This window comes from Arachis hypogaea, chromosome 13 (genome assembly GCF_003086295.3).
Source record: "Arachis hypogaea cultivar Tifrunner chromosome 13, arahy.Tifrunner.gnm2.J5K5, whole genome shotgun sequence".
In the NCBI taxonomy this organism is placed as follows: domain Eukaryota; kingdom Viridiplantae; phylum Streptophyta; class Magnoliopsida; order Fabales; family Fabaceae; genus Arachis; species Arachis hypogaea.
In genome coordinates this window covers 26,706,083-26,725,732 of record NC_092048.1, presented here as the reverse complement: position 1 = coordinate 26,725,732, position 19,650 = coordinate 26,706,083, and the positions used below count along the sequence as shown (strand labels likewise).

Sequence of the window (19,650 nt, the reverse complement as noted above, 5' to 3'; positions counted from 1 at the left end):
AAAGACACCTATTCATGTAGCGCTTCTAACAAAAAAAAATACTGAATAATTGACCATTTGTACCCATGATAGTTCAAAACGCTGACAAATGTACCCATCGTAGAAGGAAACTGACTTTGTAACCATGAGAGATGGGCTCCGTGTGACAAAAATAGCCTGGCTTGGGTTGGCACCTGCTTCGGGTTTGTATAGTCCTACATGGCAATCCGAACCTTCCAAAGCCCAATCCACGTGGATCTGAACGTTGTATATGTAGGTAATGGTTGAAATGAAAACCCTAGCAAGTTCTCTTCCCCTATTCAAACCATAACCCCAAATCTGAAATTTTGTTGCAATTCAAGTGCAGCCAGAGTTATCTCAGAACCCCAGCGATGTCGTCACGCAGATTTGACTCAGATGAAAATTTTGGAACTCGCAGCAGTTCTTCCAGTTCGAAGAAGGTGAAGGAGAAGAAGCTCGACGGCAAATGTTTCTGTGGGAGAGATGTTGTGTTGATAGAGTCTGGAACGATTACGAACCCTAACAGATGGTTCATCAGATGTCCTCTATGGGCGGTAAGGGATAGCTGTTGTTGTTGTTGAGGTTAGACAATGATTTCTGAGTTTTAGTTGACAAATTTGGGGTTTTTTTCTTCTCTCAGACAAGAGATTGCAGATACTTTATTTGGGTGGATGAACTCGAGCAAGGATGGGAGGGCGTGGCAAGATGTTTAGCCAAGAGAAAGTTCGAGCATTGTTATGCAACGCTTGATGATGGATTGACTCTGAATGCAGGGGGAAAATCTGCAAGCATCCTCAATGATGGCTAAGAAGATAGACAAATTTAGGGTTGAAATTAGGGGTGAAATTAGGGGAATTAGAGTGATGATTATGACTGTTGCACTGGGGGTAGCATTTTGTCTGTTTTGTGAGTTGTATTTGGTTATGAAATCATAAGACTTGTAAAATTGGAGGTCTTTGTTCTGTCATAGTTAAAATTTTTGAATGATATTGGCATAATATGGATTGTTCCTAATCTATACTGGTTTGCTTTTCATGTGATACATTGATGTGGATACACAATGTTTGAACTTGTTGCTGCAATCTGAAATGATTCTGATAACATTAAGGATCAAACAGTAAGCTGGAAATTAGCAACCTGATAATTTTGCTTTTCAATATATGAGTAAGGACCAAATTGGATGAAGAAAGTGTTGTAACAATAAGAATAGTGATATCAAAAAGAGGCAAAAGAAGGCAAGTATATAAATGCTTTAACAAGTAAATTGTTCATTATATATATATATGGATGGTGGAGGTTCCAAACATTCTGATATTAGACAAAAAAGTCAAGTACTGGCCACTGAATTTACACCCTCAAAAAAAGTCTTACTAATTCATATCTAAGCAATAGCATGAGAATGCATCAGAAAAGACAAGAATTATGTATCTCACAAGTGCAAACTAAAAACAACAAAAAGCCAGATTCCAAATTGTCAATATTAGTCTATGATATTGGGGTCGAGTTACTGCTCCCGCTTGATAAACCATTTTTTCCTCCGCTTGATCCACGTATCCTGCCTCGACCTCTACCTTGACCTCTCCCTCTATCAGATGTGCCTCGACCTGTAGCCGTTGGAGCCACAACTCCAGGTGTGGGCATGAACTTCATGAACTGGGTGCTTGTTCCTGCACTAGCACCTTGCAGTGGATGTGGTGTAGTTTGAGAGTTGTGTGTGGATGGAGTTGTTGCTAGCTGGTTGGCAGGTGGTGTACTTGACTGCTGTCTTTGTCCGGTCGGAGGTGGGCATTTAACACTTCTCTTTTTAACCTATTTTCTGGTTGTTGCCTTTGTTGCTGGTGGCTGTGGCTATGTAGTCGGTGGGGGAGGCATTGGGTGAGGCTGCTACAAACTATAGAACAACGCAGTTATTATTACACAAGGTTTGCAAGGCAGCTTAGTTAAATGATTAAAACAATGCACTTACTTGTTGAGTGTTGGTTCTTGCGGTTTCATTTCCCTCTTCATGTCTACATGGTAAACCTGTGATTTGCCATAGTCGACAGCTGCATGTACCTTTGCCAAGATCCACACTTACCTTCGTTGGCAGACAATGTACCTCATACACATTCTCTGCGTCATCTCCAGTAGGCAGAGGCATCCATTTGTTGCTCTCTCGCTTTTCCCTTTCTAATCTGCTCTGTTGGGTTGGTGCTAGTCTTCCGTTGTACCCAACCAAAGCTTTTTTATTTCTAGCCATAATTCTCATTACGTAGCACCTCACTTCCTCCAATATTGTAATTATCGGCTTACCCCTCATCTTCTTAACCTTGGCATTAAACACCTCGCAGTTGTTGTTGGTGTAGTTGTCCAACTTAGGGTATTCACTGAAATGAGATCTGCTCCATTGTTTAGGACTAATCTTATGCAGGTACTCCCAAGCCCCAGCATTGATCCTTTTCAGTCTCTCCATGGCAGCATTGAAGTCTTGTGTTGTGGTTGCCTTGGCACAAGACCACATGCACATTTTCAGCTGTAAGTCACTCCATTTCTTGCGAAAGTTTTGCCATATATGCATTGCACAGAATCTGTGGTTGGCATTTGGGTAAATCTCGTGCATGGCTGGGATTAGTCCCTATAGTAATTCATTTAAGTAAACAGTGCTCAGATTTCAAACAAACCAGAAACATATTTAAGTATTTAGGTAGACAATTTCCCAGCATTCCAATATCAGTATCAAAACAAAACAGAGTTATTTATTTAGCTAAACCAGATTCTAAATTCCCAGTAACAGTCTCAGCACAAACCATACATAACTTAAACTGAACCAGATTCCAATACTAAATCATAAGTCTCATTGACTATTTAGCTAATCCAACAATCCAAACATTTCAATATCAGTCTCATTCCGAAACAGAATTCAGTATTAAGCTACTAATGATTAAGCAATGAAATTTCAGTTAACTTCTAAAACATACCTAAACAAGACACAAAACAAATAATCAGCCATACATTATTATACATATATTAAGAGAAAACATCAAAGTCACTAAACACATAAATCAGCCCTACATGATTATAAGTAAATATGCACAAGTACCTTCTGCATATCTGACATGAAGTTAAACCCATTAGCTTGAAAATCTCCCACATCCTCCTGGAGTATCTCCAAAAACCACTTCCAACTTTCTTTGTTCTCTGATTCAACAACTGCATAGGCAATAGGATAGATATGATTATTTGCGTCCTGTCCTATTGCAGTCAGCAACTGCCCCCCATAGTATCCTCTTATGAAGGTCCCATCCAACCCTATAAAAGGTCGACATCCTCCCACAAACCCCTTCTTGCACGCATCAAAGCAAACATAGATCCTCAGAAAAACTGGATTTGAATCAGGCATGGGATTCGTTTGGATCCTTACTGTCGAACCTGGATTAGTCTTCAGTATCTGGTTACCATAATCACGAAATCGTGCATATTGTGCAATCTCAGAACCTTCAATCCGCTCTTTTGCTTTCTTCATAGATCTATAAATTTTTCTTTCATTGATTAGTACATCATACTCGGATCTGAAGTATTGGTCAGCCTCCCTAACTGTCAAGTTTGGCTGCACCCGTATCCTCTCCTCCAACTCATCTATGACCCACTTTCCATCTGCTGACTTACAGCGATTGTCCCTACTACATGTATGTTCATTTACGAATGTCTTTACCTGAAAACTTGCTGGAAATGTTCTCTTGGCACAGTATATTTGCCAAGGACATTCCTCATCATAGCATATAGCCTTCAATCTTGTAGAATCACAACGAGCAAAGAATATGCTCCTTCCAATATTGATATTAAACTTTCTGAAAGCCTTTCTGAAGTGGCTTAGAGTTTCAAACTCCATCCCAACCTCCAACCGAACCTGGTTAACTGGAGCATCAGCATTGCTCTGAGGAAAAACGGGCGTCTGTTCAGTATCGTCGTCACTTGCTATGCTATGCAATTCCTCTGATTCATAGCAATGATGACCAGGATTTTCATCAGAGAAATCATCATCATCAACGGGGACGTAGAAGGTTGGAGGCTTGTCTGGATCAGGGTTTGGAATGAAAGACTGGCCTGTAGGAGGGGGCCTCTTAGTTGATCTCCTCTTATATACCTTTGGCCTTCCCTGAACCTCCTCTGAAGGATTGCTATGATCATTCTGGGGAGTCCTATTAGTGTCAGAGGGTGGGACTGTCTGAGGGATTGATTGTGAGAGTGGATTTCCATATGGATGTGGGGTGTATTGGGTTAGTTGTTCTGGTTCAAGAGGTGCATAGACATTGGGTTCAGAAGAAGGGACTGAGTCTGAACAAGCAGTGTGTGTTGGTTGCTGATCTTGTTCAATAGGTGGCTGGAAAGATTGGAACTGACTTGATGGTGGTTTATCTGGTATGCCAGGTGTTGGGGGAGGCTGAGAAACCTGTCCTGCCTCAACAGATCCTGAAAGTTGTGAGTCTATTGTCTCCTGGGCCATAGGGATATTATCCTCTTTTTGGGCCTCCAAACCAGACTGTGTATCTGCTTCATAGGCCTCTTCCCTGCTCTGGGCCTCACTCCTTTTTCGGTCATCCATCCCAACTTGCACATTACTTACAATTTCAGCATCATCCTCATCTTTCACTACTATCAACCTTCTTTTTGGACTCTTTTTCAGAGTTGGAACCCTTTTAGCACAACGCTTTACTCTCATCTTTGATGGAGTCATGTTGTTCTCCTCAACTAACACGGGCTCATCCACCGGATGCTCTGTATATACATTTATTCTGTTACTGTTCTTCACAGCTGCCTCATACATCCTAACTATATCCATGTCAACCTTGAGGTCCCTCAACCCATCATCAAGCCCTTTCCCAGGTTCCAGCCAGAAAAAATTAGAAACAGATGTATATCCTATGTCCTTCACCAAATCAGATACGAAAAAACCATTCAAGGTATCAACATTAACCCTTTCTATCTCTGTGACTTCACCATCAACGTAACTAAGCTTCCCACACGGCCCTCTCTCAAACTGTCCTCTATGATTAATATACAGTGTTATATGGATGGTGGCCATTCCTGAAAGTGAAATAAACCAACACATTCTAAGAAAACAGTGCATGTTACTACACCTAACACAAACCATAAATCAACTACTTGAGCACCTAATACAAACCCTAAATCAATTAATCAACTAATTTAGCAATTCTCAACCACGATTTCATATGGTAATGTAATCTGTCCAACTAGTCTCAGTGACATTTAAAATAAATTAACACTGGCAATGACATACCTCAGTTCTCTGCCGACCAAACGAGGTGACCTCTACACCGTCGGCGACGAAATTCCAGGGTTCGAGCTCTGCTGCCTATTCCTTGCAAGTTCCTCTTCCACGTTCTCGTTTTGATGGCTCTGTACTGCTCCGAATGCCTTTTCTGACTTCGGAATGACAACGTTGAAAGACGTAGCTTCAGGGTGATGGTTTGGGAGTGTTTCAGGCGTCTTCTCCGGCTTGGAAACAAAAGGACGTTCTCTGCTATGGCATCAGCAAAGTCCCGCGAATTTCTCTTCAATGTTAAATTGTTTAATGTTAAATTCCACGTGGATTGGATCGGACTTTGGGAAGTTCGGATTGCCATGTAGGACTATACAAACCCGAAGCAGGTGCCAACCCAAGCCAAGCTATTTTTGTCACACGGAGCCCATCTCTCATGGTTACAAAGTCAGTTTCCTTCTACGATGGGTACATTTGTCAGCGTTCTGAACTATCATGGATACAAATGGTCAATTATTTAAAAATACTAATCCATAAAATCATTCACTGTACAGAAAGAAACAAATATACGAATAATATCTTTCTTTTTTATTTGACAAAATCTTTAATATTTATTACAAAAATATTAGATATTATTAATTTTTAAAATTTATAATAAAAATTAAATATTAAGATACAATTTATTTTAAAAAACTTACAATTTCGTAATATTATTACGAGTAGAAATTACTAGTTACACTGAAATTAAGCCCTCCTCATCCATTTATTTCTCCGAATAGTAATATTCTTCTCTTGAGCTGCCTCATTTAACAAACTATTAATTACTCGCAATTATATTTTTAATTTAATACCGTTTCTAGTGCTAAATAATTATTTATTTTAGAAATTTTACTTATATAGAATAATTTTTATTTATAGATCAATAATAGTTAGTTTCTTTTATTAGTATGTCGGAAGTTCGAATCCCGCTTTGTGCATGCAGCAACTCATTGACCAGCGATAAACCCTTAAATGGAATTCAGTACCGCGACGAATTAGTTCTTGTCCTGTTGGGTTGGGGGATACTGTCTAAAACCAAAAAAAAAGTAATCTTATTAGATAAACGGGAAAAAGAGAATAAGGGTATGTTTGATTAAGGGATGAAAATAATAAATAATTTATTTAAATAATTTTATTCCATTTTTACCCTTCAACTAAACATTAAGTATAAAAATATATATTACAACCATTTACTTTTCATTTTTTTTCTACAACATATTTGTCCAATTGGAAAATTAATTAAGGTAACATTAATTTTTAAGTAATTACTCAAATCAGTCCTCAAAAATTTTAAAAACAGATATTTTAATTCAAAAAAAATTAATACATAGAAATATTTCTAAAATTTTACTCAATCAGACAAATCAGTTTCTAAGAATTTTAAAAGCAAACATTTTAGTCTTTAAGAAAAATTAATACACAGATCAATCTTCAACATTTTTCTCTCTCAGACATAACAGTCTACTCCCGTCTATTTTACTTTTACTATATATCAATTTTTATTATTATTAACTTAGTTTTGTACATGTGGATGATGACACTAGCATATTAATACACTCTTTTCGTTAGAAAAAAGTAAGGTGAATAATGATGATTTAAAATCCAAATTAAAATATTTTCTTTTAATACAAACATATTTTTTAAAACAAGACATCTTTTGATTATATTAAATACAAAAATATCAAATGGTTTCAACCTTAAATTTTTTGTAGAATAGTCTCTAATAATTTTATTGAACATTATTATTATTATTATTATTGAGTGACTATATATATATTATAAATACATACATAAGAATCTAATGAATAAAATTATCATTATTTTTGTCTAAAAAATACAAAAAATTATGCTATAGTATTATTGTGCAATCAACAACAACAACAACAACAATAATTTTATTTTACTTTTTTTTATGGAAGACTGTTATGTCTGACGAAAAAAAACGTTGACAATTGATCTGTATATTAATTTTTTTAAGACTAAAATGTCTGCTTTTAAAATTCTTGAAAACTGATCTATGTAACAACAACAATAATAATTTTATTTTACTTTTTTTTTATGGAAGACTGTTATGTCTGACGGAAAAAAACGTTGGCAATTGATCTGTATATTAATTTTTTAGGACTAAAATGTCTGCTTTTAAAATTCTTGAAAATAGATCTATGTAATTATTCTGTCTAAAAAATGAACTGATGATTGATTTGTCTGTCAAAATAAAACCTTGGAGATATTTTTGTATGTTAATTTTTTTTGGAAATTAAAATATTGGCTTTTAAATTTTTTGAGGACTGATTTGGTTTATTATTCTTAATTTTTACCATCAATTGTCCCTTATTAAATAATATAGTTGGAATAAGAGAATAAGGAGAATGGATCCTCTCAATTATTAAAAAAAATTGAGAATGTAAAGTATAATTTTTAACCTTTCATTGCTTTTTCTTTCATATTTATTTTTAGTCTCATTTATAAAATTAATAGTAAAAGATCATACTTTATTCTCTCAATTATTAAAAAAAATTAAAAGAATCTATTTCCAGATTAATTGATATACAAATTAAATTACCCCTGTTAAACATTATACCACATATATTCACAACTAATTGTGCATTTTTAAATGTTCACATAATTTAAGGAAATAATTATAAGGAACATTCAAAGATTAAAAGTTGTTTAAAATTACCTTTAACTAATTTTTTTATTCTCAAAAATAGATCTTCTCAATTTTTTTTAACATTGTATGTATGTATAATTCTCCAAAATTGCTTGCATAGTGTTAATCTACCATAATACGATTTACCAAAAAAAAAAAAAAAATCTACCATAATACGATGTATCATGTATAGCTACATAGACCAGGCACCAATGGAATGCAGACACGTCGTTAATCATGCATTGCCGCCACAAAACAAACTTCTCATTAAGTTTGCCAACAATCGTTAATAAAAAAGAAAAATGTTATTTACACGTTAAAATTAGTTAATATATATATTATTTATATTTAATTTTATAATTAAAATATGTTATATGTCATTTTTTTATTATAATTAGAATTAAATTATTCTCTTTAAAATTAAGTAATTTTTTTCTTATTAATTTTACAACTAAAATATACCACATGTTATTCTCTCATTGTAACCAAAATTAAAGAATTTTTCTCTCCTACTTACTAATTTTACAATTAAAATGTGTCATATGTCACTTTCTCATTGCAATTGAAATTAAATCTTTTCCTCCAAAATTAAAGAATTTTCCCCTCCTTCCTCTTCCTTTCTCTATTTCTCTCATTCCTTCAACCACTCTATCTATTTTATATATCATTATCAATATCAATGGCTAATTACTAATTTGACAATCAAAATATACAATATGACATTCTTTAATTGCATTAAAATTAAAATTAAAATATTAAAATTGAAATTGAAATATACCTATATTATGTATCATATATTACTATCCAATTTAATAATCAAATGTGTCACATGACACTCTCTTATTAAAATTGAGAGAAAATATTTTTTTCAAAATTAATAAATTTTCTTCCTAAATTCTCTCATCTACCTCTCTCCATTTTTCTATTTCTCTCTACCATTACTCTATATATAATTTATATTTTATAGTAATTTGACAAATCAAAATATGTCAACCGATATTTTTTTACAATTAAAATAAATTTTTTTCTTCAAAAAATAACAAACTCTTACTTTCACTCTCATTCTTCATCTTTACCCTTCTCTCTCTTTTCTCTCATTCTCTATTTTTTCTATATTTCTGTCTACAAAAAACAAAATTAACAAAATAATATAATTCAAATAAAAAAAATATTATTATTATTATATACATATTTTTTTAGTTTTTTATTTAGTTTTAAATTTTTATCGCTTATCTTTCTAATCTATATTTTTATTTCTCTTCTTTCAAATATTTATTACATATAATTTGGAGAGAATACTAATGTTATAATTAAAAGTTAGAATCAAGATTCAATTGTTTTAAAAAAAAATTAATTTTGAGTTAATTTTATAACTATCAGTATAAGGTTTAATTTTTTTATGCTAATATCTAATTATATTTTTATATACATAGAGAGAAAAAATATTATTTTTAAATAACAAGTATAAAAATTAATTATTTTTATTTGTACAACAAACTTAACACCTAATTAAATGTAAAAGTATACACGTTAAATTATTTAAAATTTTAAATAACGAATGTTAAAATTAATTATTAATAAAAATTAGACTTTTCATATAAAAATAATAATTAAAAATCTTATTATTTGATTTTTTATCTATAAATACCTTAATTTTTTTAATCAGAAATTTTTGTCAATCTACTACTTTTTTTTGTAAAAGTTGTTTGATTTTATAAATCTTTTGTGCCATGCATAATCTATACCGTCAGAATAAAGTGAACTGTAATTTTAAAAAATTTATATTCCCTGTAATGTTATTACTGGTAAAAATACTAGTATATATTATATTTTAATATATATTTCATTTTATAGTTAATTTTTATGGTTAAATTTAATGTATATATAACATGATTAAAATTTATACAAATAAAATCTAGAGTATTTAAAATCCAAAAATTTTACATTCAAAATTACAAAATATAACATATCCAAAATGTGAAACTTGTACCTCCAAATTCCAAAGGGCCAATAACCGAATTTTGAATGTGTAATTTTCAGTGGCGGAGCCACGTTTGTGGGAAGGGGGGCAATGGCCCCTCCCAAACCTGTAACTTTTTAGTTTAGTTTTCTTTTAATTTTTAATTTTTCTCTCTTCTTAACTAATATTTTTTATGTTCGCCCCTCCCAAAAAAAATTCTAGCTCCGCCCCTGGTAATTTTTAATGTTAAATGCGAAAAATGTTTAATTTTAGATTTTTAAATATATTATCTTTAGAATTTTGATGTGCAATTTTTTGTTTGGAGATTTTTTTGTACATCAAAAGTTTTATATAAAAATTTAATTACGTAATATTATATCAATAAAAATAGATATATTTTTAATGTATTATTCAAATAATAATTTAAACACATCAATTTTATTAGATAATACCATAAAATTTTTAAACATATTCTATTAATCAAAATTGAACTTTATGTATAAAATAAATCTTAGGCTTAGCTAGCCTTAGCCTCATTTCACAAGATATGAATATTCATCCTTAATGACAGTAAAGCAAAGCACAAACCCACATATCAAGCTATATCAAAGATTCATTCAAAAAGCTAATATTATATTGAGTATAGAAAATAAAAGTGAACTTATGCTTTGCACCAGAATCAAAGTAAACCCAAAGTGTGGGGAGAATAATAAAAAGTTGCAAAATTAAAGCTTCCCTTCCACAGTTTGTAAATTTTCCATGCACCTACCTCACACCTATATAAGCCTTGATAATGGTTCAGATTTTTGTCATCCCTCTCTGGCCTCCAAAACACTAGTACCAATTTCGAGTTGCTACTGCAATAATACCCTTTAGTTTTTTCTCACCTATGGCTACCTCAATTTTAAGGTCAAATAAAGTAGTTCATTCATTAGGGTTGTTGTGTGTGTTACTTTTGGTGCATGAGGGTGCTGCTTATGATTTCATAGTTGGAGGTCAAAAGGGTTGGAGTGTTCCAAGTGATTCCAATTTCAATCCTTTCAATTCATGGGCAGAAAAGAGCCGTTTTCAAATTGGAGACTCTCTAGGTGACTTCTTCTTCAATCCTAATAAACATTTCAAATTCTGCTGATCTTTTCTTCAACTATTTGAATTCATACTTTTGTTAAAATATATAGTTTTCTAATGTATAATCAATAGAGTATTTTTTATATATAGATATAAATATTAGTGTATTAATAGATACTATTAAATCATCATCCTTTTAAATATTAACAAATATATAATTAATTAAAATAATAAATATTTTTTATTATAATTAAAAAATCTTGAGTTTAAGTTTTGAAAATATCAACATACTTCTAAACAAGTGAAAATATAAATAGTTTTGTGTTTGAAATATGTAAACCTTTTAACGCACGTTTTCTTTTTCTTTTTTTTTTTTTTTACCTAAAAATACACCAAAATTCTGATACTAAGTTTTTGTGTTTACTACCACTATGGAAGACTTTCAATTGCGTATATATATACTTAAGAAAAAAAATTCAAATATTTCAAAAATATTAGTGATTAAGTCATTTTAGCTATTAATCTCTACTGTATATATATTTTACAATGGAGATTAATGATTAAAATGATTGAGATACAAAAATATTCATAAAATACTTCAAATGCTTTTCATACTTATTTAATAATATTATGTACACATGAAAATTCAACCATTAGATTAGTTACTGTATATTTAATTGTATTTTATCGTATATTTTATATTAATAGTTGATTAATTTTAGTATATATATAGTATTTTTTTAAGATTTTATTAGGTAGACAATAATTTTCATAAATAATATAAACAATGAATTTTAAAATTAGTCTAGTAAAATAAAAACACACTAGATCCTTACAGAAATTACAAGGGAAGAGAAATTATCATATGCATAAGTAAGTGCATTGTTCACGAGGCTCATTCTATATTTTTCCTTTTGATAATTTTTTGGTTGTGTTTTGTGATGGTTTCAGTGTTCAACTACCAATCTGGGCAAGACTCAGTGCTGCAGGTGAAGAGCGAAGACTATGCAAGCTGCAACACAAACTCACCATATGCAAAGTTTTCAGACGGCCACACAGTGTTCAAGCTCACCCAATCAGGCCCATACTTCTTCATTAGCGGCAACAAAGATAACTGCCTCAAGAACCAGAAGCTAACCGTCATTGTCATGGCCGACAGAACCAACCGCACCTCCTCCACAGCAAGTCCCACTTCTTCGCCACCTTCGCCGCAGCCGCCATCAGCGCCTTCACCGGCCCCAACCGGCCAAGAAGGGCAGTCTTCTCCTCCACCTGCAGGAACTGTGGAAACAAATCCAACACCCGCACCGTCCAGTGAAGGACATCATCCTCCTAATGCTGCCGCCTCCGCCTTTGTCAACTTTGCTGCTTCGCTTCTAGCAATATCCATGGCTTCTTCAGCTCTCATGTTTTCTCTCTAGTAAACTCAAGTGTATATGTTTGTTGTGGGTGCTTATTATTCATATACTTTTAAATTTTTTCAAAGAAGACAATATTTATTTTTAATTTATTTTGTTCTTTCTTTTTTATTTTCCTCTATACTTTTGATTTCGCCGGTATTGTTTGTACTGGGTCTTCAGTTTGATGTTTGTTTGTGAATGAAGATTGAGAATAAGCTGACAAGAATGTACCTTTCGTGTGTTTCTAACTAGATTATTATGTAAAAATATTGTACATGTTGAAATTGATTGGAATAAAACCATTTTTTATGTGATTAAAAGAAAGGGTTTTTCATCTAAATAAAATAAAATCAAAGCCATCATTACGACAAAAATTACTTTTAGTAACAAATTTGTAAGGACAGTGACATATAACTTATATTTTTATGATAATTATATATTTATTATTATTATTATAGGTTATAATGATAATTATATATATATTCTTTACTGTCATTTAAAAATTTTTTATCAGTAATTCTATAATTATCATTAAAATTTTTTAATGACAAAATATAAAATATAAAATATCTAATTATTAATAAATATATTAATAACTAATTTTATTATCGTTAAAAATAAAATAATTGACTTTTAAAATTTTTTTTATGGTGCACACTATTATATTGGTTTAAACCATTTTTTTCTTCCCTTTTATTTTATGTAAATAGTGGCAAGGTACAATATTTTATAATTTGCACATAAATCATGGTAGAAAACGACGACATAGTACTATGATTTTTCAGAATTTGTTTTTAAATAAATATTTTAATTATTTTAGTTACTGAAACAGATATTTTGGATACTATTTATATATGTTTTTAGGTTGTTAGATATCTCGTTTATAGTATAAACGAAATAATTATACATATATTTTATTTATACTGTAAATAAGATAAGAAATGATTTTATTTAGCTTTTTTTATTTACAAACAAAATATATAAAATTTGAAAAAAAAAAGTGATACAACGTGTATAAGTCTTTTTATAACTAAGTCTAATTAAATTTGTGCAAAACCCAACAAAAAAATTACGTGCATATGCCACTACTCCTTTTTCATGCTTTCTGATTGATATAGTATACAAATTTTCGAAACATAATACACAAAAATTTATACATAACACAAACTTATCGATATAATATACAAATTTTTACTCAGTGTACAAATTTTTGCACATAATTCGCCTCACGTGCTACTAATCTAACCAATTTTTCAACTAACGCGCGAATATATAACTGCCTTTTTTGAACGGATTTCGTTTCTTTATTTCGAATTTTTCAGCATTTACAACCCAAATTTTTGAAAATTAAATAATGAGTTATTCATTATTTATTATTTTATTTAAAAAAATTTATTTTTCTAAAAATAATTAAATTAAATTTTATGATATTTTAAGTTTAAAATCTATTAGAATTTTTAAATTATTTTTAAATTATTTTTATTATAATAAGATAGTTCGAAAAAGATAAAAGAATTATTATTATTATTATTATTATTATTATTATTATTATTATTATTATTATTATTATTATTATTATTACTACTACTTGGTTTCATTTAACTAGCCAAAATCATTAAAGGGAACAAAGGAAAAAAAAATAAATGTGGCTAACTATGCATATAAAACTAATGACACATGTTTTCTTTATGTATATAACCAATATCACCTAACTTTCCTTATTCATTAGTCATCATCATCAACATCTCATCTTTTCTCATTAACCGAAGCCATACGAAAAGAAAAGAAAGAAAGATCGTAGGTGAGAGAGAAATCGTGAAATTTTTGAACTTCCGACTTCGATTTTTTAAAATTTGTAATTCCAATAAAAAATCTAATTTGATTAAAGTATTTATATCTTTTTCTTTTTTACATTGATATCACTCTTATTTGATAGAAATTGACAGTAAAACTACTCTCCCTCCCTTAAATTTTGGCCTTTCGATGGTTTTGGCAGAGGAATTAATTTCTAACGTTTTCTTCTTCAGTAATTCGGTCAAAAAGCTTCTCCAGAGTTTCGAGCATTTTGATTTCGTACGGATGTAGAGTTTCGGTAAATTCTCACCGATTAAACTTGTGTTGGATAAGTGAATAGTTGTTGTGATTGATTATTGATGGAGTTTGGTTGACTTTATATTGAATTTTGTTGATATATTGTTATACGTGATTAAGCTTGTGATTCGGTCATGTTTGTGCTGCCCAAACCGTGATAATGAGGCTAATTTGGGGCTGTTATTGTGTTAGTTTTTGAACAAAATGCGTGAGGTTTAATGGTCGAGGAATTAAATTAAAAGTTACAAAGAATCAGTAACCGAAAAACTCGAAAACGAATTAAAACACAAGTAATATTTTAAAAGAAAAATGTTAAGAGTTTCGGTTTTGGTATAAAACGAAGATTAGTAATTAAATTTTATTTTTGAAGGGTAACATTGTATTTGTATATAAAAATCAAGGTAAAATTTGTAATTATGTAAGTTTTTGGGTATTTTGGATAATAAAAAAAATACAAGGATAAAAATTAATAATTTATAAGAGCTCAGGGTTATTTCTAAAAATATGAAATTAAATTAGTAATTTTTTTAAATATAAAATTAAAATTAGTAATTTTATAAAATATTGGGTTAAAAAATAAATATTTAAAAGTTTAAAGAATAGAACGTTAATAAGCAGGTTTTGATATAAAAAAGATAATGTTAATACTTTTTTATTATTATACTAGCATTATTTGTATCAATATAATATATTAGTATTTTATTTAAAAAATATTATTTTATTCATGACATATTAAAAGGGTAAGGAGAAAATTGTCCTAAAAATTTTAAAAAGACAAATCTAAATTAAGCATTTTTAATTCTCTCTCCATAAGACACTTAGCGAAAGGCGAGGGAATAATGCGAAGATAATTTATATTGTAGAATGATAAGAAAGAAAAGAAAGAAAGAACAAAAAGAAAATAAGATACGCAGAGATATGGTGGTGAGTCCAACGAGATTTGCTCTCCAGAGATACATCGGCCAATCTAGGGGATGGTTGCACCTGTAAAATAGACGTTGCTTATAGAAGTTATTAATACATACATTGGCTAGAGAGAGCCTCACCTGTAAGACCGATATTTGCATACATCTGCTCAAGAGAGTCACACCTATAAGACAGATATTGCTTACAGAGGTTATGGCACTAGAAGCCAAACTCAGACAAAGGTTGTTGAGTTAAGTCGTAATGTAATTCAATAAATAACAGAGAATAAAAGAATTAAAAGAATAAAAGAAACTAAAGAACCTCTGCCACATGAGAGCAGAGAATATAAGAGAAAGAAATGTATTAATTAAAGGAATCTCTGCCATAAGAGAGCAGAAAATAAAAATTAAAAGAATCCAACGAATCTCTGTCACAGGAGAGCAAAGCATAGAAAAGAAAAGAATGTATTAACTGAAAGGATCTCTGCCACAGGAGAGCAGAGGACAAAGATAAAGAAAAAGTTTTAAAAGACTGTCTGCCACAGAAAAGCAGATGCGACCTTATTTGGGCTTAGTGCCAAATGTATAGTGGGGATGCCCACATAATGTGAACTGTTTTCCAGATGTAAGAATATTACAACATGTTTAAGAGTCACACTGTATACGGCCTGGCCATAATACTTATATGCACACTGTTTGCATCTGGAAAGTCATATCCGGAACTTGTGCTCGGGTAATGTCGGGAGCGGGTAGGCAACTGACACATGAGCTCATGGCCTGCATAGGATAGCTAGGCAGGCATCATACTTGTTTGCGCATACTTCTTGATTGTGGGTGTGTGTGCTTCTTGACTTGTGATTTTTTTTGTATTTCTGGTTTCTTAAAATTGTTTGTATTATGAGATTTGTTGCTATTGGCAATCTATTGAAGATCGTAAGTATTCTGTTGTGGAATTTCTGTATAACAAATAATAAAATGAATATAGCTATACCCCCTGATCCTACTAAGAACTCTCCAATTCTTATCCCCCTATTTCTACCCCTTTCAGTTACAGGTGCGAAGGTTTAATGATGCGGAGCTACAGGAGTATAGAAGATTATATTTACGAGTTGAGTTGTTAGAATTTATTTTTACCTCGTCGTTTATTTTTTTAGTTTTTAGAGGGGTAGGACTTATAATTGAGGTTCTTTGAATAAGTCTATGTATATAATTCTATGTGAATATATATGTTTTTGTGATTAAATGGTTTAAAGTATAGACTCATCGTTTTCTGAAATAAAACTTCGGTTCGTATTCGCGAAATCTCAATATTAAATTAATATAGTATAAAATCAGAGGAATAGAGGTAGGTAACATCTGGACTTTTAGTGCGATCATGAGGTGCTAAAAGTTAGGGTGTTACATTATGGTACCAGAGCAATTCGTTCCAGTTAGAGCCTTAGAAATGGATTGACTATGCTTCACTGCATACTTTGAGTGTCTGTCATGCAGTAGGATTTGTCCTAATGATAAGAGTTTGAGTCTCACATGCATGACTGTCTATTGATTAATGCTGTTAGTCGACCGTTGCATCTCTCATGGTATTAGGTCTGGCCAACTTAATACTGATGATTTGTGTATACGGGAACACTAATAGATTATCACAGACGATATAGAAATAATAGGTTATGCGAATCACGAGATTTGGAAATGTTAGAGGTTACAAAGATAGCTCAGTTTCGAAGTATAATCTTTATTCGTGCTACACGAACTCGTGCCATCTCTTCCTTCATTATCTTCATTGGAATTTTTGCTTTGGATTTTCTCATAATGTAATTTGACTATTTTCCGATCGAACTCTATTGTCCCTATGTACCTTTATTTGTTTGTAAATCTAATTGCCTACCTGACTTCTCTTGAATATTGTCTTTGACATTTTCTATACTTTTTTCCGTGGACCCTATTTTCTTTGGTTTGAGGTTGAACTTGTTTCAATGTAATAATTTTTTATGACGAAAATTTTTGTAAGGTGGGTAGAATATAACATTCCGAATTTTTAAAATTAAATAATGAGTTATTCATAATTTATTATTATATTTAAAAAAAATAATTTTTTTAAAAATAATTAAATTAAATTTTATGATACTTTGAACTTAAAATTTATTAAAATTTTTAAATAATTTTCATTATAATGAGATAGTTCAAGAAAGATAAAAGAATTATTATTATTATTATTATTATTATTATTATTATTATTATTAGTAGTAGTAGTAGTACTACTTGGTTTCATTTAACTAGCCGAAACTATTAAAGGGAACAAAGGAAAAAGAAAATTGAATGTGGCTTATTATGCATGAAGGGATTATATGTGTTTATAATACGTAGCGGAAGAAAAGAAAGTAATTCTAAAGATCTATTTTGTATTTAAAATTTATTCAAATAAACAATATATAGATCAAATTTAAATACCTGTGTATGCTAGCAAAAATTGCTCTCCTTTGATGGTACAAAGGCGCTATGCGTATCCATACCGAGACCAATCTTTACTGTTAACTCTTTGACCAATGGACATTTGATCTAAATTGAGAAATCTCTTGCAACTCTTTGCACGCCATCAAATTCTTCTCCAAGAATTAGGCTCACATATGTTTATGTGTGTAGAGGTAAATGAATAAAACTCTTGTGTTTTATTCTCCTCTGTTTCCTCTACTCTTGACATACATATATATAGTATGAGATTTGTTACTGATTTTAAATTTTAATCTCAATTCAAATTTGAATCATATCTTATTATTTTAAACTTGAATCTTTTAAATTTATGAATTATATCATACTTCAATTTGAAGCAGAATCAGTTAGGATCTCATCCAAATTTAGAATTCAAATTTAGAATTAGAATAACTAATTATTCTCAAATCTCATTTAATATGCTCAATTATCATACTCTTATTATATTTTTGGTACTAACAAAAAATACAATAATATTCTATTTGAATTAATATAATTATTTATTTGATCAAATCAGAATAATAATTAAATAATTCTACAGCAAAGATTAGAACACTCGTTAGTATGTGACTCCATAGCTTCAATATTAAGCGGGTAGTAAATTAGTCATACTAAATTTACTAATCATGGTTGGCGTCTAGCAACACTCCTCAACGACCCAGTGTGTGTTTGGATTACAGTTTGCAAACGGGAGTTTGCATAAAATTGATTTTGCAAACTTGATTTTGATCAAAAGTAAGTTTGTGTTAAAGTGATTTATATTTGGTAATTTTTGTATCAAAATGGATTATAGTAAAATAAATATTGTTTGGCTTATACCATTCAAAATCACTTTTAAATAAAAAATTACTAAAATAGACATCAACTTAAAATTTTTTTTATATTATCCTATTATTTTAATTTAGATATTTAAATAGATGTTATTAGTTAATTTTATAATAAAATTAATATTTATTTACTAAAATAAAAATAACATATAAAAATAGACAAAATATATTTTTAAATAAAAATAAAAAAATATAAATTATATATATAAAAGAATATTTAATCAAATGTTACATTTTTTAAGTATTAAATGTTACTTTAGTATTTTTTTATATCATACTCTTATTTTAGTACTCTCAATAATCTTATTCTTAATATTAATTTGGAATCCAACGTTTATAATTTTATTATTATTTATGATTAATTTTTTATTTAATTTATCTTTTTTAATAGAATCATAATCTATATTATAAAAATTACACTAAAACATAGTATACGAGAATTACAATTATAAAAGAGAGTATTGAAAATAATAAAAAAATTAAATATTTACTTTATAGTGATTGAAACAAATCTAAAAGTTCTTGATGATCTTTTTATATAATATATTTTTAGTATTTTTAGTACTCTTTTTTTAGTATGTTATAATTTTTTACTATTATTATTATTTACAGTTAATTTTTTATTTAATTTACTTTATCTAATAGAATCAATAAATCATATTATAAAAAGATAATAACAAACATAATACACAAAAATCACAATTATAAAAGTGTATAATGTCAAATAAATAGTTGAAAAAAATAAAAATAATAAATAATAGAAAAATAGAGCTCATATAAATAGAAATAACAAGAATTTTATAAATAATACAATAACATATATAAAGGATAAAGTTGGTAAAAGGTAAATAAATTGTTAGTATCTATGGCCAAAAACCCGTTAAGAAAACGCAGAAACTAAAAATAGTTGCTTTTTGTAAACGTGGTTTTGGCAGCAAAATCACTTATGCGTTCAAGAGAAAA

At 30.0% G+C, this 19,650-nt stretch overlaps 1 protein-coding gene across 1 annotated transcript; it reads left to right on the top strand.

The window, feature by feature from the left end:
- Window positions 1–10,708: 10,708 nt before the first annotated feature.
- Window positions 10,709–12,701, top strand: LOC112737803 (early nodulin-like protein 9). The gene is made up of 2 exons (XM_025787916.3): window positions 10,709–10,997; window positions 11,929–12,701. The coding sequence occupies exons 1-2, from the start codon at window positions 10,799–10,801 to the stop codon at window positions 12,396–12,398; spliced, it is 669 nt and encodes a 222-aa protein (XP_025643701.1). The 5' UTR covers window positions 10,709–10,798; the 3' UTR covers window positions 12,399–12,701.
- Window positions 12,702–19,650: the final 6,949 nt, after the last annotated feature.